The sequence below is a fragment of the Gossypium arboreum genome, chromosome 11 (assembly GCF_025698485.1).
Source record: "Gossypium arboreum isolate Shixiya-1 chromosome 11, ASM2569848v2, whole genome shotgun sequence".
In the NCBI taxonomy this organism is placed as follows: domain Eukaryota; kingdom Viridiplantae; phylum Streptophyta; class Magnoliopsida; order Malvales; family Malvaceae; genus Gossypium; species Gossypium arboreum.
The window spans coordinates 26,895,532-26,911,200 of record NC_069080.1 but is presented as its reverse complement, the minus strand read 5'-3'; the positions used below and the strand labels follow the sequence as shown (position 1 = coordinate 26,911,200).

At 30.3% G+C, this 15,669-nt stretch overlaps 3 protein-coding genes across 4 annotated transcripts; 2 read left to right on the top strand and 1 right to left on the bottom strand.

Annotated features, from left to right (window-relative positions):
* The first annotated feature begins 1,834 nt into the window (after positions 1 to 1,834).
* Positions 1,835 to 5,214, top strand: LOC108471196 (putative glucose-6-phosphate 1-epimerase). Its single transcript, XM_017772804.2, has 10 exons — positions 1,835 to 2,090; positions 2,206 to 2,319; positions 2,498 to 2,611; positions 2,831 to 2,882; positions 3,152 to 3,289; positions 3,491 to 3,589; positions 3,846 to 3,943; positions 4,200 to 4,307; positions 4,390 to 4,471; positions 4,856 to 5,214. The coding sequence occupies exons 1-10, from the start codon at positions 2,023 to 2,025 to the stop codon at positions 4,919 to 4,921; spliced, it is 939 nt and encodes a 312-aa protein (XP_017628293.1). The 5' UTR covers positions 1,835 to 2,022; the 3' UTR covers positions 4,922 to 5,214.
* Positions 5,215 to 6,992: 1,778 nt separating this feature from the next.
* LOC108471963 (uncharacterized) lies at positions 6,993 to 7,313 on the bottom strand. Its single transcript, XM_017773498.1, has one exon. The coding sequence runs from the start codon at positions 7,311 to 7,313 to the stop codon at positions 6,993 to 6,995; it is 321 nt and encodes a 106-aa protein (XP_017628987.1).
* Positions 7,314 to 10,401: 3,088 nt separating this feature from the next.
* On the top strand, positions 10,402 to 14,696 carry LOC108470372 (gamma carbonic anhydrase 1, mitochondrial-like). 2 transcript variants are annotated; one of them, XM_017771645.2, is made up of 6 exons: positions 10,402 to 10,715; positions 10,887 to 11,030; positions 11,948 to 12,073; positions 12,155 to 12,306; positions 14,000 to 14,283; positions 14,361 to 14,696. In XM_017771645.2, the coding sequence occupies exons 1-5, from the start codon at positions 10,601 to 10,603 to the stop codon at positions 14,276 to 14,278; spliced, it is 816 nt and encodes a 271-aa protein (XP_017627134.1). In that variant the 5' UTR covers positions 10,402 to 10,600; the 3' UTR covers positions 14,279 to 14,283; positions 14,361 to 14,696. The 2 variants fall into 2 exon arrangements, with proteins under 2 accessions (XP_017627134.1, XP_017627133.1); XM_017771644.2 differs by having other exon boundaries at positions 14,000 to 14,696.
* Positions 14,697 to 15,669: the final 973 nt, after the last annotated feature.

Sequence of the window (15,669 nt, the reverse complement as noted above, 5' to 3'; positions counted from 1 at the left end):
TATTTGGGTTTCTAGTGGGCCCGGGCAAATTTGCCCATTTACAGTTTGAATACCATAAGAGTCTTAAAAACTGACACTTAGTTTCCTATTTCTTTTTAGGTTTGTGTAGCCTTTTTTTTAATCATAAGACAATGGTCAATTTTCAATTTTAGCCTCTAAACTATGTTGAAACTTGATATGTAATCTATATACTTTAATTTTTTGCATAATTTAGTCAATCTACTTTTATAATGTAATTAGTTAGTCTAAATAGTTAATGCTGTTAACTACTTCAATCAAAATGTTGATTCTAAAAGAAAAAACTTATCTTGATGATTCGAATAAGTGTTTTAAGAAAAAATTAATAAGTATTTTCAACATTATTTTTATTGTTGCATGATTATAAAATGATTTTCTTTTAATTTCAAAAGTCACATAAAAGAATTTAATAGAATATTTTGAAGGATGGTAAAATAGAAAACTATATTTCTAAAAATAAAAATAGAAGAACTAAATTATAAATGTATGAAATGTACATAAATTTATAACATATTTTAATATTCTAATTTTTTATTTTATAATTTTATAATTTAATAAAATAAATAATCAACAGAACACGGAACAAACCATTCTAGTTTAAGGAAGAGAAATGTACTCCTCTTGATACTAAAAAAAAAAAAAAAAGAAGTTTGATGAATGTGTTGAGTAGTTGCATTGCATGAAACATTGAAAAGGAAAAAAAACTGCTTGTGTCATTAATTGAAAATAGTTGTTAGCTAAATTATTAGTTCGTAACTAGAGTTCCATGAGTGGAGCCATATATTGGCTAATAGGGTAAATTTAATTTTAAGCTGGGCGCAATTAGGGGTTCGCACGGCGCTTGTGACCTTAAAATGAAAAAAAATTAAATTATTTAGATTTTTAAAATTTAAAATTAATAAAATTTACTTTATATTTTGTTATCTTAAAATAATAAAATTTAATTTAATCCTTTAAAGATGATAAAATATAAATTATTAAAATAGTAAAATTATATTTTACTATCATAAAAGTTACAATTTAACTTCGGTAGTCTAAAAAAATTTTCTGATTTCATCCTTGTTTTTAAGCTTACTCTACCTGTATAAGAAATTTGTTTTGCTATTTAAAATTAATAAAATAATAAAAAATATATTTTTATATAAATATTTTATATATATTTTATAATTAAAATTAAATTAATTTTTACATTATTTAAGTTGAACTTGAATAGGATCAAATAATTGGCTAGAGATACAAAAACTTTGTCTAAGATCAATCCAAGTAGAGCCAAATCTCTCAGCTGAGTAGATTGCCCGTTCTATTTGTGATATGTTGTATTTTACATGGAGTTTTTATTTGACATAATGACTTTTTTGACACTCTAACTTTACAAAAAAGTCATTTTAGCTATTCATTTAATTTTTTTGTTTTATTTAACTTTTGAACTTGTATTTTTTATCAAATCATCCTAAAATGAATAAAAAGTTAATAATTATTAATTTTGTTGACGTGACATACATGTGAATTATCATATGGATGATATGTCAAGATTTAATTAATATTTTAAAGTTTAAATTTTTTATAATTTTTACATTTATTACAATAAATTTAATATTTTAAATTTTTAAAATATATTTTAAAATTTTTAAAATTTTAAAAATTATTTAAATTCTTAGCTGTCATCCATATGTGTACGTTACATAATTTCTTTTATATATTTAAAAGTGATTTAATAAAAATATAAATAAAGAACAGCTAAAATAAATTTTTTAAAAGGTGAAATGAGTTTTTACTTTTTATTTTTATTTATCATGTTGGTGTCAACGAATATAAAAAACCTGAATAAGGGGAGCATATGCGAATAATATCTTCGAACATGACATAACCACAAAAAGGAAAATGATCGAAGGCCAAAGCTTTAACCTCGTCCTGAATCGTTGGTTTTAAAGAGACTCGCTTGCTCGTTACATCCATTTCACTTTCACATTTGGCATTGACCCTTCTGCTTAATAATCGAAGAAAATGGCGATGGTTTCGATGAAATTCTTTGTCCCTTCCTTAAATTCTCCTAATCTACGCCCCACCAAGCGGTTAGTTCCCGTTTTCTCTCATGTTTTCAAAGGCAACAAGCAATGTCCAGTTTTAACTCTAGTACTTGGATAGCTCCTAAAACTTTGAATCCAATTGCTTCATATTCTTCTGCAGTTACTCAGGCATGGCTGTTGCAGCTTCAAACCAGGATGCTGTTGCTTTGGGGGTCACAGTAACACAAGGGGAAGGCAATTTACCCAGGCTTCTCCTTACTTCTGATCATGGCAGGTAATGTTCAAATCTTCAAAATTTGAAAAAATGACGCACTTTTTGCAAGAATTTCTTTTCTGGGTCTTTTCCAAATTTATTCAACTCCCTTGCTGGTTTAATTGCTGGGTCTTTTTTTCTTTTTCATTGATTAGGGTCTGAAAGAAATTTTTTCTGTCTTTGTTTTTGGTTGTTTTAGTGAAGCTGAGATTTATCTATTTGGTGGTTGCATTACATCTTGGAAAGTTCCAAGTGGGAGAGACCTTCTATTTGTACGGCCTGATGCTGTATTTGACAAGAAGAAGCCAATCAGGTTGATTCTCCATCCCTTACTCTACTTATTGTGATTTCTAATAAGCCATTGGTAAAGCTTGCTAGAATTTAGCTGATTAAAGAAGTAGATTATGTTTTGTATTTTTTGGCTAGAATTTGATCTTAAACCACTTCATTTCCAAAATTTAGAAACATGTTAATGACAGATGATAAATGGTAAATTTCCCAGATACTAACTGTATTTTTTTTATTTGGATAGTGGAGGTATTCCACATTGTTTCCCACAGTTTGGACCTGGTCTAATGCAGCAGGTATGCCCTTCGAATTCTTGTTCAAAGTTCTAAAAACCTCTAGTTACTTTCATTAGTTATGCTGCATTTCATATTTAGTTCCTTTGGTTTCTCATGAGCCATTTAAAATGGTCTGTGAGGCCTGGTTAATATCCTTTCGAGAATTGATACTAGAGGAATGATTGTTATCATCATTACTTTACGCCTGCGAAAGACCATCTAAAAAAATGAAAAGGAACAATCGAAACTAATGTTATTCTTGGCTGTGTAAATGTTCATGTGATTCACAGCATGGATTTGCAAGGAATATGGATTGGTCCCTTGTGGAGTCTGAAAATGTGGAAGGCAACCCGAATGTAACTCTTGAGCTAAAAGATGGTCCTTACAGCCGAGCCATGTGGGATTTCAGTTTTCAGGCTAGATATAAGGTCCGTTATCGATTACTTGCCAGTATGGGCAGGGCAATGATATTATGCTTATGAGTTATGACAACAGTAATTTCTTTGCTAATTTATGCATTAGTTTAAAGGTAACTGGAATAGTCCAGAGTAGGTATGTTGATTAATCCATGCAATTGTAAGTCATGTTTACTAATTAAATTGGCACTTCTTTTCATTTTGTTTCTTCAGGTTGTTCTAAATACAAAGAGCCTTTCCACCGAGCTAAAAATAACAAACACAGACAACAAGCCATTTACATTCAGCACTGCCTTGCATTCGTATTTTCGTGTAAGTACCTATAATTCTGTGGTTGATAAATGCAGTTTCTCTTAACATTTCCAAATTGACATTTTCCTTGTACAAGAATGGAGATTTATTTTTGGTGATAATGAAAGAAAAAAGAACTTATTATTGGCAAGGGAAAACGAAAACGACATACACATTTACACATGTATATTACATGTTATGTCTTATAATTGAGTTATATGGCATTTAAACTTGGATGAAGCTAGTTAGACATTGATGTTAAGACATTTTGATGCAGGCATCCATAACAGGGGTATCCGTGAAAGGTTTGAAAGGTTGCAAAACTCTGAATAAAGATCCTGATCCTAAGAATCCGATTGAGGGTAGGGAGGAAAGGTCAGTCATCAGTGCATTGTGCACAGAACTATTAGTGGAGGATAACTCGACTACAAATTTTCAAACCATAGATATTAAGATCTCTAGGTCTTCCTTTTCTTTTTGACAATGACTAGCTTCCTTATGAACTGAAAATTTATCAACTCTTATCATCTTTATATTTCTACTTTTCGCAACTTATTTGAGAATACTAGTCTTAAAGGTACTTGTGAGAAAATTTTTCCTGCACTTTCTAACTGGTATATTCACAACTCAGGGATGCCATCACTTTTCCTGGATTTGTAGATTGCATTTACCTTGATGCTCCTAATGAGGTGCACCTTGATAATGGCTTAGGTGATGTAATAACCATCAGGAATACAAAGTACGTGAATCCACGCCTCGCATCTCTGTTTTATTAGAAGCAAGTCAAAATATTTTCCTCATCTTTCTACTTTGCCCTGCAGTTGGTCAGATGCTGTTCTATGGAACCCACATCTGCAGATGGAAGCATGTTACAAAGATTTTGTTTGTGTTGAAAATGCTAAGGTACTTACATACTTTCTTCAACAGTAACTTGATAAACTTAGTGGGTGATGGGTTATATTCATGATTCAACTTTTTTGGCTTGTTAATAAGCTGCACCGCTCAGACTCTTCATTTTGCTTGAAATACCCCTGCCAGATTCAAATTCGGACTTGGCTGTGGGGATATACCCTTCCAAAGATACTTGAAATATATGAAAAATGAACTTCGAAAAATTGAACTTATACCTGTATCCAATGCTTACCCTTGAGTAACATTGTTAAGGGTTCAGTCAATGCATCCAAAATAATCATATCAAGTGATTGAAACCATTTTTAAGCTGCATTTGGCATTATCTACTGCTTATTCCCACATTGATGTTTTTCATTTTTATTAATGGTCACTCAGATTGGAACCATCCAGCTCGAGCCCGAACAGTCTTGGATAGCTAAACAACACCTCAGCATTGCCTGAATTCCTCGAGCATAGATTGTACAGTTTCCAAAGTAAATGGAATAAGTGCAGTCCCTTCTTTTGTTTTTGGAGGCAAAAGATTTTGGCTTCGATTTAGCAAAGCTTAGTAGCTTCATGCTGAAGTTTCTGTATTAATAAATGAGTTGATGATATTGTAGTGTTGTTCTTCTTTTCTCACTGTTGATCTCGCCAGGTTTTTCTTTGTTTGATCATTTTACCCTTTAATGGATCGAAAACAGATTAATCATTTGAACGAGTTTAATATATTACATACTCAAGCTATTTTAAATAAACTAAGATTTTCATCCAGCTACGCAAGGGAATTTAAATAATATTTATAAATAAATTTAAGTTTTAGTTTATTAAATAATTATTATTGAACTTAAAATTTTATGTAAAAACATAAAATAAATTGACATATGATAAAATACAGTAAGAAATAGTTAAAAATCATATACAAATAGCATGTGTTATACGCTCGTGGCACGTCAAAAGGACACTTGAGCAGCAAGTCAATTCACAGCAACTCGGGAAGTCATCATAAACCGAAGTCATCATAAACCCTATCTTTCGACACAATCATCTGGGCAAGCACAAACTATCCTGTGCCCAAACCTTCAACCTTCCATTGAGAATGTGATGTCGTTGATCACTAAACATAACATGAATTCAACAGCTCTATACCATCAAATCAAAATGAATGACAAAATTTGTCTCATCACAGATATCGTCCCATAAAAAACATATGCCCATATATTCTTTAATAACTAGATAGCAAATCCAATATGTTAAAATCACTTTACATGAGACTCCACCTATAAATACCTCTAAAACTGATGAAGAAATGATTGATTCTAAAAAGATACCAATCCTATACTCGATCAAGTTACCTCCAGCTCTCAACCTTGGCACTCTCCATGCCTCCACTTTTTATAACCTCTGCCTCAGTTGAGTTAACTTCCATGACAACCACCACTCTCGCCTATATACCTCTTCCTTGTTATATTATTATATCAACAACACAATATGACACAGAAAAGAAGTGATGCTACATCAATATATAAACTTTACAAAATTTATATAAAATAAATCATTAATACATAAAAAATTATGTTAAACTTAGAAAGATCAACACAATTTTTTTTATACATGATCAACACAAAGTTTCTCTAAATTGAATAATAATTAAAAGAATTTCATTTAATGAATTGAATACACCATAAATATAACATAAATGATATAATTAAAATATAATAAAATAATCATAATACAAAATATATAAATGTATTAAAATGCACAAAAAATATTGAAGTAAAATTATTGTATTGACTTATATAGAGTGATACTTAAACTATTATCATATATTTATTTTATACAAATTCAAATCTTATCACTCATCACGCTCCAATGTTATATAAAAAACTATTCAGAATTTATAATATTAAAAATAAAATCAACAAAAAACATATTTTTCCTTTCTATTTATCTTTTCCGTAATTTTCCCTTTTTTTTCCTTTCGGTTCTCTTCTTTCCGTTTCTCTTTCTTTATTATCTTTCCGCAATTCCCATACAACCAAGTGAGGGAAAAAAATAACACGTATGTCAATTGAGTCTAAACATTATTATCAATATAAATGTGAGTTTAAGTGCACTAAAACAGTTGCTATAAATAATTTTAAACATTATATAAAAAAAAATAACACGTGTCACTCTTTCTCTCATCTGGCTGCCCAGCCAAGAGATAAAAAAAGAAAGAAGGAAAAGTTATGTGTCGCTTTTTAAAGGCCTTACTTCTAAAGTACTTACTACAGTAATTGGTGTACAGTAAAACCTCGATAAATAAATATTTGATAAATTAATAATTTCAGTTAAATAATAAATTTTTTAGTCCCGACTTGGGCCAAGGGATAACATAATTACCTCGCTAAATGTATAAAATAATAATTTTTAGAAAAATCATTAAGGGCCCAATGAAAATATAAAATAATAATTCATTAAATTTATTGAAAATTTTATATACAATAATAAAACTAAAGTACTTTCTAGACAATTCTTTTTTTTTTTTTCAATTTTATTCTTTGCTAAAATATGCATCAATAGTTAACTGCTTCTTCTTTGCATGTGAATCAAATACAATTTCATCTTTAACTTTTAGAAGGGCATAAACCAAATCTGGTATATTCTTCTCCTGTTGTATTAAATAATTCTTCAAGATATCCACAGCTAGAAAAGTCTCTTTTGGAGAAACACGTGATAAAACATTACGATCATCTGGATATTGCTCGGCATCAGATGACACATCTATTACTCCTTGAATAATTTCTTCATCCGTAAGTGACTCTATCAAAGATTCATTTTCACTTGGATAATTCAAAATTTTCTCAACATCCATGGCATTTCTATAGTGTAAATCAGATATTACTTCTTTTAATTTATGAATGCCTTCAACATCACTAATTTCTTATTCGAGAGGCATATCCTCCTCGGATCAAATTTTGTAATGTCGGAAATAATTTGCAATAGTTGTAGGCTTCACATTAATATTCCAAGCAGTATTAATAAAGTGGATTTCATCTAATACATTAATCTTTTCAGGATTTATTTCTCCTTTCTCATAACCTTCCAAGATGCTAGAATAAAAGCGATGCCGATAATAAATCGTAACTGCTCTAATAATTCCAACATCACATGGTTGAATTTTTTATGTTGAATTTGGAGGCGAAAAGAATAATTCAACGTTTCTCAAGCCTTCAATAACCTTGGGATGGGCTGGTCGACTTTCTACTATAATCAACACCTCTCTGCCAATTATTCTAGCATCAAACCAGCAAACAAAATCTTGAAAAAGTAATCCAGTCATCCATGCTTTTTTGGTTGGCTCAATTATGATAGTTGAGATTGTCAATATTCACATGTTTAAAACATTTAGGATTAGCAAACTTACTAATAACCCAAAGAGGCATTTATCTGAATCATCCTGATTGCAACAAACCATAACAGTAAGTCTTTCCTTGTCCTTCTTCCGTCCTCTTAATTGCTTTGTACGCAGTGAATGATCCGCTTGCAAATGATAAAATAAGTCTGTTTCATCCATATTATAAATATCCTTTCAATCAAACTTTTCCAATTTAGCTCTTATTTGAGGTAAAGCATCTTCAGTATTCTCCATAACAACTGAACTACTTTCACCAAATCTTCTATAAAGCTTAATCCCATGTCTTGCTTTGAACCGTTCTAGCCAACCAATTGAGAAGTTAAATTTGGAATTTGAATTACCATACATTTTTTGCAGAAACTTTTTTGTTTTAGTTTGAATCATTTCTCCAATCATGTTTACTTTCTCTTGATATTGGAGAAACCACTCATACAATACCTTTTCTAATTCGGGATATTTGGCTGATTTGTGCATTTTAACATTGTTACTCTTTATCTCTTTTGACAAATATTCAGATGACCTTTTAAGAGTATTTGATATTATTGTTTGGCTAATAGAGAGATCAAATGTTTGTTGAACCCATTGTTGCAAATCTTTTTGACTTGAAGAGGGATGCTCATTTTTGTACTTACATAATGCTTTTCTCATCTCATCTGCCAATGCAGACTTTTTATATCTTTCAAATGGCAAGCCATGGAGGAAAATATTATATGAATTACAATATTTTGATACGGACGAATGTTTATTTATAATAAATTTTTAATATATCCAATGAATATATATGTACTAGATTTTGAAATCATTATCTCTTCTTTTTTTTTCTTTTTGGTTACATGAACTAATTAATTAACTTTTTTTTTTGGTTACATGAACCAATTAACTTTGATTCATTGCACCTACATATGCATATTATATTTTGATAAAAAAACCCATGCATAAAATATGAAATATTCTCTAAATTAATTTATTGATAAATTAATAAAATATTTATTTATCGATAAACTAATAATCTCGATAAAATAATAATTTTTCGAGTCCCAAAGTAGTATTTTATAGAGGTTTTATTGTATTCTCTTTTATCTATCTTATAGATTATAGTTATTATAGATATGAAACATGTTGGATCATTTTGCCCTCTTAGGACACGAGAAAGTTAAAGACTATAAAATATATATATATATGACTTAGAAATGATAAGAAAAGAGTGAAGAATTTATATGCAGTTGCAAAAGGAAAATTTTCTACAGTCTTTATGTATAATTTATAAAATTTTAAATTAATAATAATAAAATTATACTTTGACCTTTTAAAATTAATAAAAATTTATTTATTTTTTAAAAATTATAAAGATATAAATTATTAAAATAATAAAATTATATTTTACTATCTTAAAAATATATAATTTAATTCGTTCAAATTTTTTTCCTAACCTTATCCCAATTTATATGAGTAATAAAAGTTGGTATTTTGATGTGGTCATTCAACAATAAACTTTTCATCAATTCCAACTTAGTTAAGAAATTACCAAATACTTTTTATTTATATGATGATAAATATTATTTTGAAGGTATTTACATTTTTATTTATGTGATATTTGAACCAAAGTTATGGTGTTCATGAACTAAGCTGAGTTCAAGTCGAGTTTAAGCATGATACTAACACTTAATGTTTGTCCAAGCTCACCTCAAAATATGTGCCTAAAATTGTTTAAGTTCGCACATATTTGCAAGGGCGAAGCCGTAAAATTCAGAGAATGATGAAATTTTAATTTTTTATAGTTTATATCTTTATAATTTGTAAATGATTAAATCAAATTTTTATAATTTTAGGGGGCCAAAGTATAATTTTACCTTTATTAATTTAAAATTTTTAAAAAAATTTAAAGGCCTAAACAACAATTTTACATTTTAAGGGAGTTGGGGCCCATGCCAACCCCCTGGCTTCACCCTGCATATTTGTAAATTGATAACTCAAATTCATTTTAAGCTCGTTCATTTTTTTTTGAAATTTTTATATTATTTTAATTTAATACTTTTCATTTACTGAAATTATATATATATATCTTAAATTTTTAATGTTTAAATTATACTATTATATATTATTATAAATTAAATTTTTATTTGTTATAAATTTCATAATATATAAAAATAAAATAATATGATATATTAAAATTTTAATAACATGCCAAGTTGAGCTTAAGTCTTGAATGCTCAAACTTAAATGCAACCCATATTTTAAATAGGTTCAATTTTTTTATCTAAACTTAATCTATAACTAGGTTTAAACCAAAACATCATAATTTTATCTATTTTAATTTTATTATTTTAACTATAACCACATTTAATTTTTGTATCAATTTTATTAAATTTATTACACAATTGGGTCCGCCATAATTTAGTTTAAGTTGATATTTGGTTTAGGATTGGAGAGAAATATAGGCATTGAAAGGGAAACAGTAAAAATTTAAAGAAGAAAAGGAAAGTAGTCAATACGACGGCGTTCCGATGTGTCAAAGCGGAAACACACGTGGCAGAAAATAATTGAGTCAAATGACATACTGTAATACAATTAGCCGTAGGGAAGGAGACGATGGTTGCTGCACGCGGGGGATAGTTCTCTTTCCATTTTTCTCCACTTCGAAGCTTTTTACTTTCTCAGCTGAGGAAAAAAAAAAAAGATTTCTCTCAGATCTTCAAGAGAAAACAATTATCTCCGTCAATCTGAAGTAGAATAAGGATAAGAAGATGGGAACATTGGGGAAAGCAATCTACACGGTTGGATTCTGGATCCGAGAAACCGGCCAAGCCCTCGATCGCCTTGGATGTCGCCTCCAAGGCAATTACTACTTCCAAGAACAGCGTGGGTGCCTTAAAACCTAACTCCCCCTTCATTCAATTTTATAATTTGATCGATTTCTTCGACGGATATATGCTTCATTTTCAACTGTGATTTTATAGTTTAAAGAAAATTACTTCTTAAATCGAAAAGGAGCAGACTTTGATCAATTTGTTCGGATTTGGTTTGTTTCAGTGTCGAGGCATCGGACGTTGATGAACGTATTCGACAAAGCTCCAATTGTTGATAGGGATGCCTTTGTTGCACCTAGCGCTTCTGTCATCGGCGATGTTAAGGTTGGACGGAGTTCTTCTATCTGGTATGGCTGTGTTTTGAGAGGTAAGCAGTCTCATTTTTTTTTAATTAGCTGATGAGTGTTAACGCACGCATTTATGTTGTAAATCAGGTCACTTTTTTTTTTTTGGAAGTTTAGGGTTTGAGGATTTTATAATTGAACTAGTTTTGTTCTTGATTAATAATTAATTTAATTTCTGAAACCAAAGTTCCGAATGCATGGTTACAATCATTATTGTCTTAGGAAAATGAAGCTAAGGATGTTTGTTTGGTATTCTGTGTCAAGCATGCAGCAAATGTTGTTTGGTATTTTAATCATAAATTGCACTTCTTGTCTCAAAGATGGGACCATTTTACAATCAATATCCATCATGGAATTTGAAAACACTTCTGATGTCCCAAACACTGCTGATGTTTGGAAGCAATTATGTGGTTAGGCGAAAGGATATGTTTTAGCACATAGATGAGATGATCACCATGATACCAATGACTGTAATGAACGTGTTAGTATGATATGATGATCTTAGTTCTTAATCCTTTTGTTAAAATTATGACATCTTGTGGCATAAGGGCAAAACTAAGGATTATTGAATGGCGGAGCTGGGGTTGGTTAGAAACTTGTAGTTAAACTGTATTCTGTATGATTAATGGCAAAGTTCATCTATTGTTTTTACTAAAGTCGCATAAGCTGTAAGCCTTTAAGTCAGTTCGTGTTGGATTGTGTTACTTCTATGACAAATAAAAATATGAATATCACAGGATAAGAGACTTCAAAAGTCATGATCTCTCATTGATCCATCCATTTATGGTGTTCTATTGAAAAATGAGATCGATGTAAAACTCCTCAGTTTCTTTCTTAAGGAACTTTATGAGTCCTTTGTCTCCCTCATCTCTGTGTGTTGTGCCATGCTATAAGTCCATCCTGGATTTCCTTTTCTGAATCTGACTTTTGATGTGTGTAGGTGATGTCAATAGCATCAGTATCGGGTCTGGAACAAATATCCAAGATAACTCCCTTGTTCATGTTGCAAAATCTAACTTAAGCAGGAAGGTTTTACCAACGATTATTGGAAGTAATGTTACCGTCGGTGAGTGATCCATCCTTGGAAGTGGTACTTTTCTGTGGTTTTAGCGTCATGAAAAAGTAATTACTGATAAAAACTGGACAGGTCATAGTGCTGTTTTACACGGATGTACTGTTGAGGATGAAGCATTTGTTGGTATGGGGGCTACCCTATTAGATGGTGTTTATGTTGAGAAGCATGCCATGGTTGCTGCAGGAGCTCTTGTGAGGCAGAATACTAGGATTCCGTGTGGAGAGGTTAGTGGCACTTCTTCATTGACATTTAGGTGTTAATCTTGATTTAAATCTTATAGATTCTATTTTAATATCATAACTTTCTTGTTAGATGCAACTTTTATAGTTCAAAGATATATGAAATAAGTAAAATAGATATGATAGTACTGAAGACAAGATTGAGCAATAAATATGATTCATTTGCTAAAAGCTAGGGAATGTAGTCATAACTAGTAGGGTTTACCACTTTCGAAAGTTGAAGCTTGAGCCAACCTGCATTCTCATATCAGCTACTATGAATGTGGAGTGAGGAAACTCGCCATTGTCAAGCTTTGACAATAATGTCTCACAAAACTAAGGCAAATGCCCCTATCAATTAATAGTATAGCTACGGTGAGTAAAGATATCGTTCCCATGAAGACTAAAAATACTAGTAATTATCGTTTTTCTATTATTTAACCGAATAATTCGAGTGTTTGATTAAAACTAAAATTAACTAAATTAATTAACTAACAAACACAATAAATAACAAAACACAAAAGTAATTGATTAACAAATAAGTAAAATAATAGCCAGGAAAGAATTCACTTAAATTTCATATATCACTATCAATCTAAATTAAGCAAATTCTTTACTTAGTATCTTGATCCGTAGAAATCCCTAAATTATCCACATCTTGTCGAGCATAAGGGCAACTGACTTTAGGTTTTGATTAATTGAAATTTTTTTCTAATTAAAACTCCTATTATTGCACTAATTCGTACTATGAATTCCCCTGTTAGATTTGAATTTAATCCAGTATATTTATATTGTCTTATTTCTAGGATTGCATGCAATTCCACTCAATTACGCAAGATCTACTTTTAAATAGGGTTTATTCAACCTTCGATTTAAGCACATGAAACATGGATCAATACATTAGAAATATCAAACCAAGAATTAAACATACATAATTGAGAACAAGAATTAATTATTTATTGCATAAAATAAAAATCAAATGACAAAATTCATCATATGGTTCATCTCCCCTAGTATTTAAAAAATTAGTTCATGTTTGAAAATGAAAACATCCAAAATATAGTATAATCGAAAGAAACAAAGAAAGTCATGATATTTTTCTAAGAAGTCAACTGAGAATCTTCAATATTAATGGAAATCTACTTCGAAGTCGGCTTCAATGGTGTTTTTCGAGTTGTTTTCTTGATTATTCTCTGACGGCTCTCTTCTATCTTCTTTTTTTTGTCATATATACATCTTAGAAGGCCTAAAAAACTCCAAAACCGTGATTTTTCGCTGTTCGGTGTGCAATTCCGCGAAATCGACACGGTCTACCACACACCCGTTTGGGTCACACGGTTGTGTAAAATGGATCAGCCCGTGTGGATCTTGCAACTTGCTTCGGTGCTTCAGTTTTTGCTCCTTTTGCTTCTAAGTGCTCTATTAAACATTAAATCATGAATTTAAAGAATTAGGGATATAAAACTCACAATTAACATCGAATATCCAAAAACGCATTAAAAATGAGGTTAAAACATGTTAGTTTTAGCACTTATTAGACAAGAAAACCTTGGTGGTGGCTTTGCTCGTGGTCCTCTCAGAGTTAAAATTTTTAGATTAACATGGGGGGAGATGAATTGGATCAACTTTTAGCTCAAAATGCAAACGTTATAAAGGAAGTTCTAAACTTGTTAACATATATTTTCCTTTACAAATACAGGTTTGGGGTGGTAATCCTGCCAAGTTCCTAAGAAAGCTAACAGAAGAAGAGATGACCTTCATTTCTCAGTCAGCTCTCAATTATACCAATTTGGCGCAAGTTCATGCAGCAGAAAATGCAAAGAGCTTTGATGAAATTGAGTTAGAGATGATGCTCCGCAAGAAATTTGCACGCCGTGATGAGGAATATGATTCAATGCTTGGGGTTGTTCGTGAGACACCTCCTGAGCTTATCCTTCCTGATAACATTATACCAGATAAAGCGCCAAAAGCTGCTTAGGAGTGGTAATTCAATTTTTTTTTTTTTTGAGATTCAATGTTACTGGATATTTTGTAATCAGCTGAGAATGGCTGCATTTCAGCTGCAATAATTTTGGTGGTGCTGGCTGAGGTGTTGAAAGTTGAATTATAGAGCACACTCATTCGGCTAACCTTATCATCCGTTTTGGCTATTTAGAAGTCGAACTTCATTTTGCAAACTAATCTCTGGATGTTCCAAGTCATCCAATGTGATGTCTTATGTATTTGTAATTGAGCTCAATTGCTTTGATCATGTTTACTGCCAATAAGAACGTGCAGGTAGTTGTTTCCAGTTATGCTGCAAACTGGTGTTTGAGGATCCCAAAGATGCAGAGGGATTTTTAAAATTCAGAGGTGATTCTTCATCGATTGGTGAAATAAATATTTGAATTTTCAAAGTTCTTAGAATTTGAAATAAAAAAAAATTATTTTCAAAACCCAACACTAAAGGTGAAATTTGTGAAATACTTAAATTTTTTTCTAAGAGATAAGCATTTACTACTATTTTTATGTGCTGATTTTTCTTTTAATTCTAACTTTCTTTTTCTTATTAGATATATATTATTTTTAGGTTAATACGTATGTGTTTGACGAGTAATTTGCAAGTATAGGGTTGATTAATCCCCAAAATTTTGAATTTTCTTTCTTCCTGTTTGAAAAGAAAAGAAATAAGGAAAACAAATATCATTCACAATGCGGCTAACTACCCACTTTACTGAACCATCCCATCCTTCAGATTTTGTGTTCATTTTTTTTATTTTTTAAATCTGATCTATGATTAAATTGGTTAGATAATTAGTTCATAGGTTCAATCAATTTAAAAAATCTGATTCAATCAGTTTAATAGATTCAATCGATTTTTTAATCATTTCTACCTATTTGTATGGATTTCTATTCTAAACGATTTAAAATCATTCTCTAGATTAATCTCTTGATTGATTTCGATCAAACCAGTCTAACTAATTTGTGCTTACCATATTTCTCCATTAGCATTAGTTTGCTTCTAGCTAAAGCAAAATATATACTACTTTTGTCCATTTCCCTACTTTATGGTAGTAATTGCTACTACTTTTCTTAATTTATGAAAGTAATAATTAAGGTTAACTCAACGAGAAGTTGTTGAAATTATAGCCCAACTTTTAAACTTTTATATTCAGTCACAAAATTTAAAATATTTTAATTAATTTTTAAAATATTAATATCATATCAATCAGATTATTTTATTAGTTCAGTCATTAATGTAAGAGTTAAATTTTAGTTTATATATTTCATGGAACATATTTAAAATATATTCTATTTACTATTTGGATAGTTTGGACCGACATGTTAAAAATGAAGAAGATAAGAAATAATCTTTTAAATTTTAATGAT

What these genes read in the sequence shown, in the direction of transcription:
- LOC108471196 (XM_017772804.2), top strand. Translation starts at nt 2,023, where the DNA reads ATGGCGATGGTTTCGATGAAATTCTTTGTCCCTTCCTTAAATTCTCCT. An exon ending in CCTTGCATTCGTATTTTCGT is followed by an intron (nt 3,590 to 3,845) that starts GTAAGTACCTAT and finishes ATTTTGATGCAG; the next exon opens with GCATCCATAACAGGGGTATC. An exon ending in ATAACCATCAGGAATACAAA is followed by an intron (nt 4,308 to 4,389) that starts GTACGTGAATCC and finishes TTTGCCCTGCAG; the next exon opens with TTGGTCAGATGCTGTTCTAT.
- LOC108471963 (XM_017773498.1), bottom strand. Translation starts at nt 7,313, where the DNA reads ATGGATGTTGAGAAAATTTTGAATTATCCAAGTGAAAATGAATCTTTG.
- LOC108470372 (XM_017771645.2), top strand. Translation starts at nt 10,601, where the DNA reads ATGGGAACATTGGGGAAAGCAATCTACACGGTTGGATTCTGGATCCGA. An exon ending in TTACTACTTCCAAGAACAGC is followed by an intron (nt 10,716 to 10,886) that starts GTGGGTGCCTTA and finishes GGTTTGTTTCAG; the next exon opens with TGTCGAGGCATCGGACGTTG. An exon ending in CTAGGATTCCGTGTGGAGAG is followed by an intron (nt 12,307 to 13,999) that starts GTTAGTGGCACT and finishes TTACAAATACAG; the next exon opens with GTTTGGGGTGGTAATCCTGC.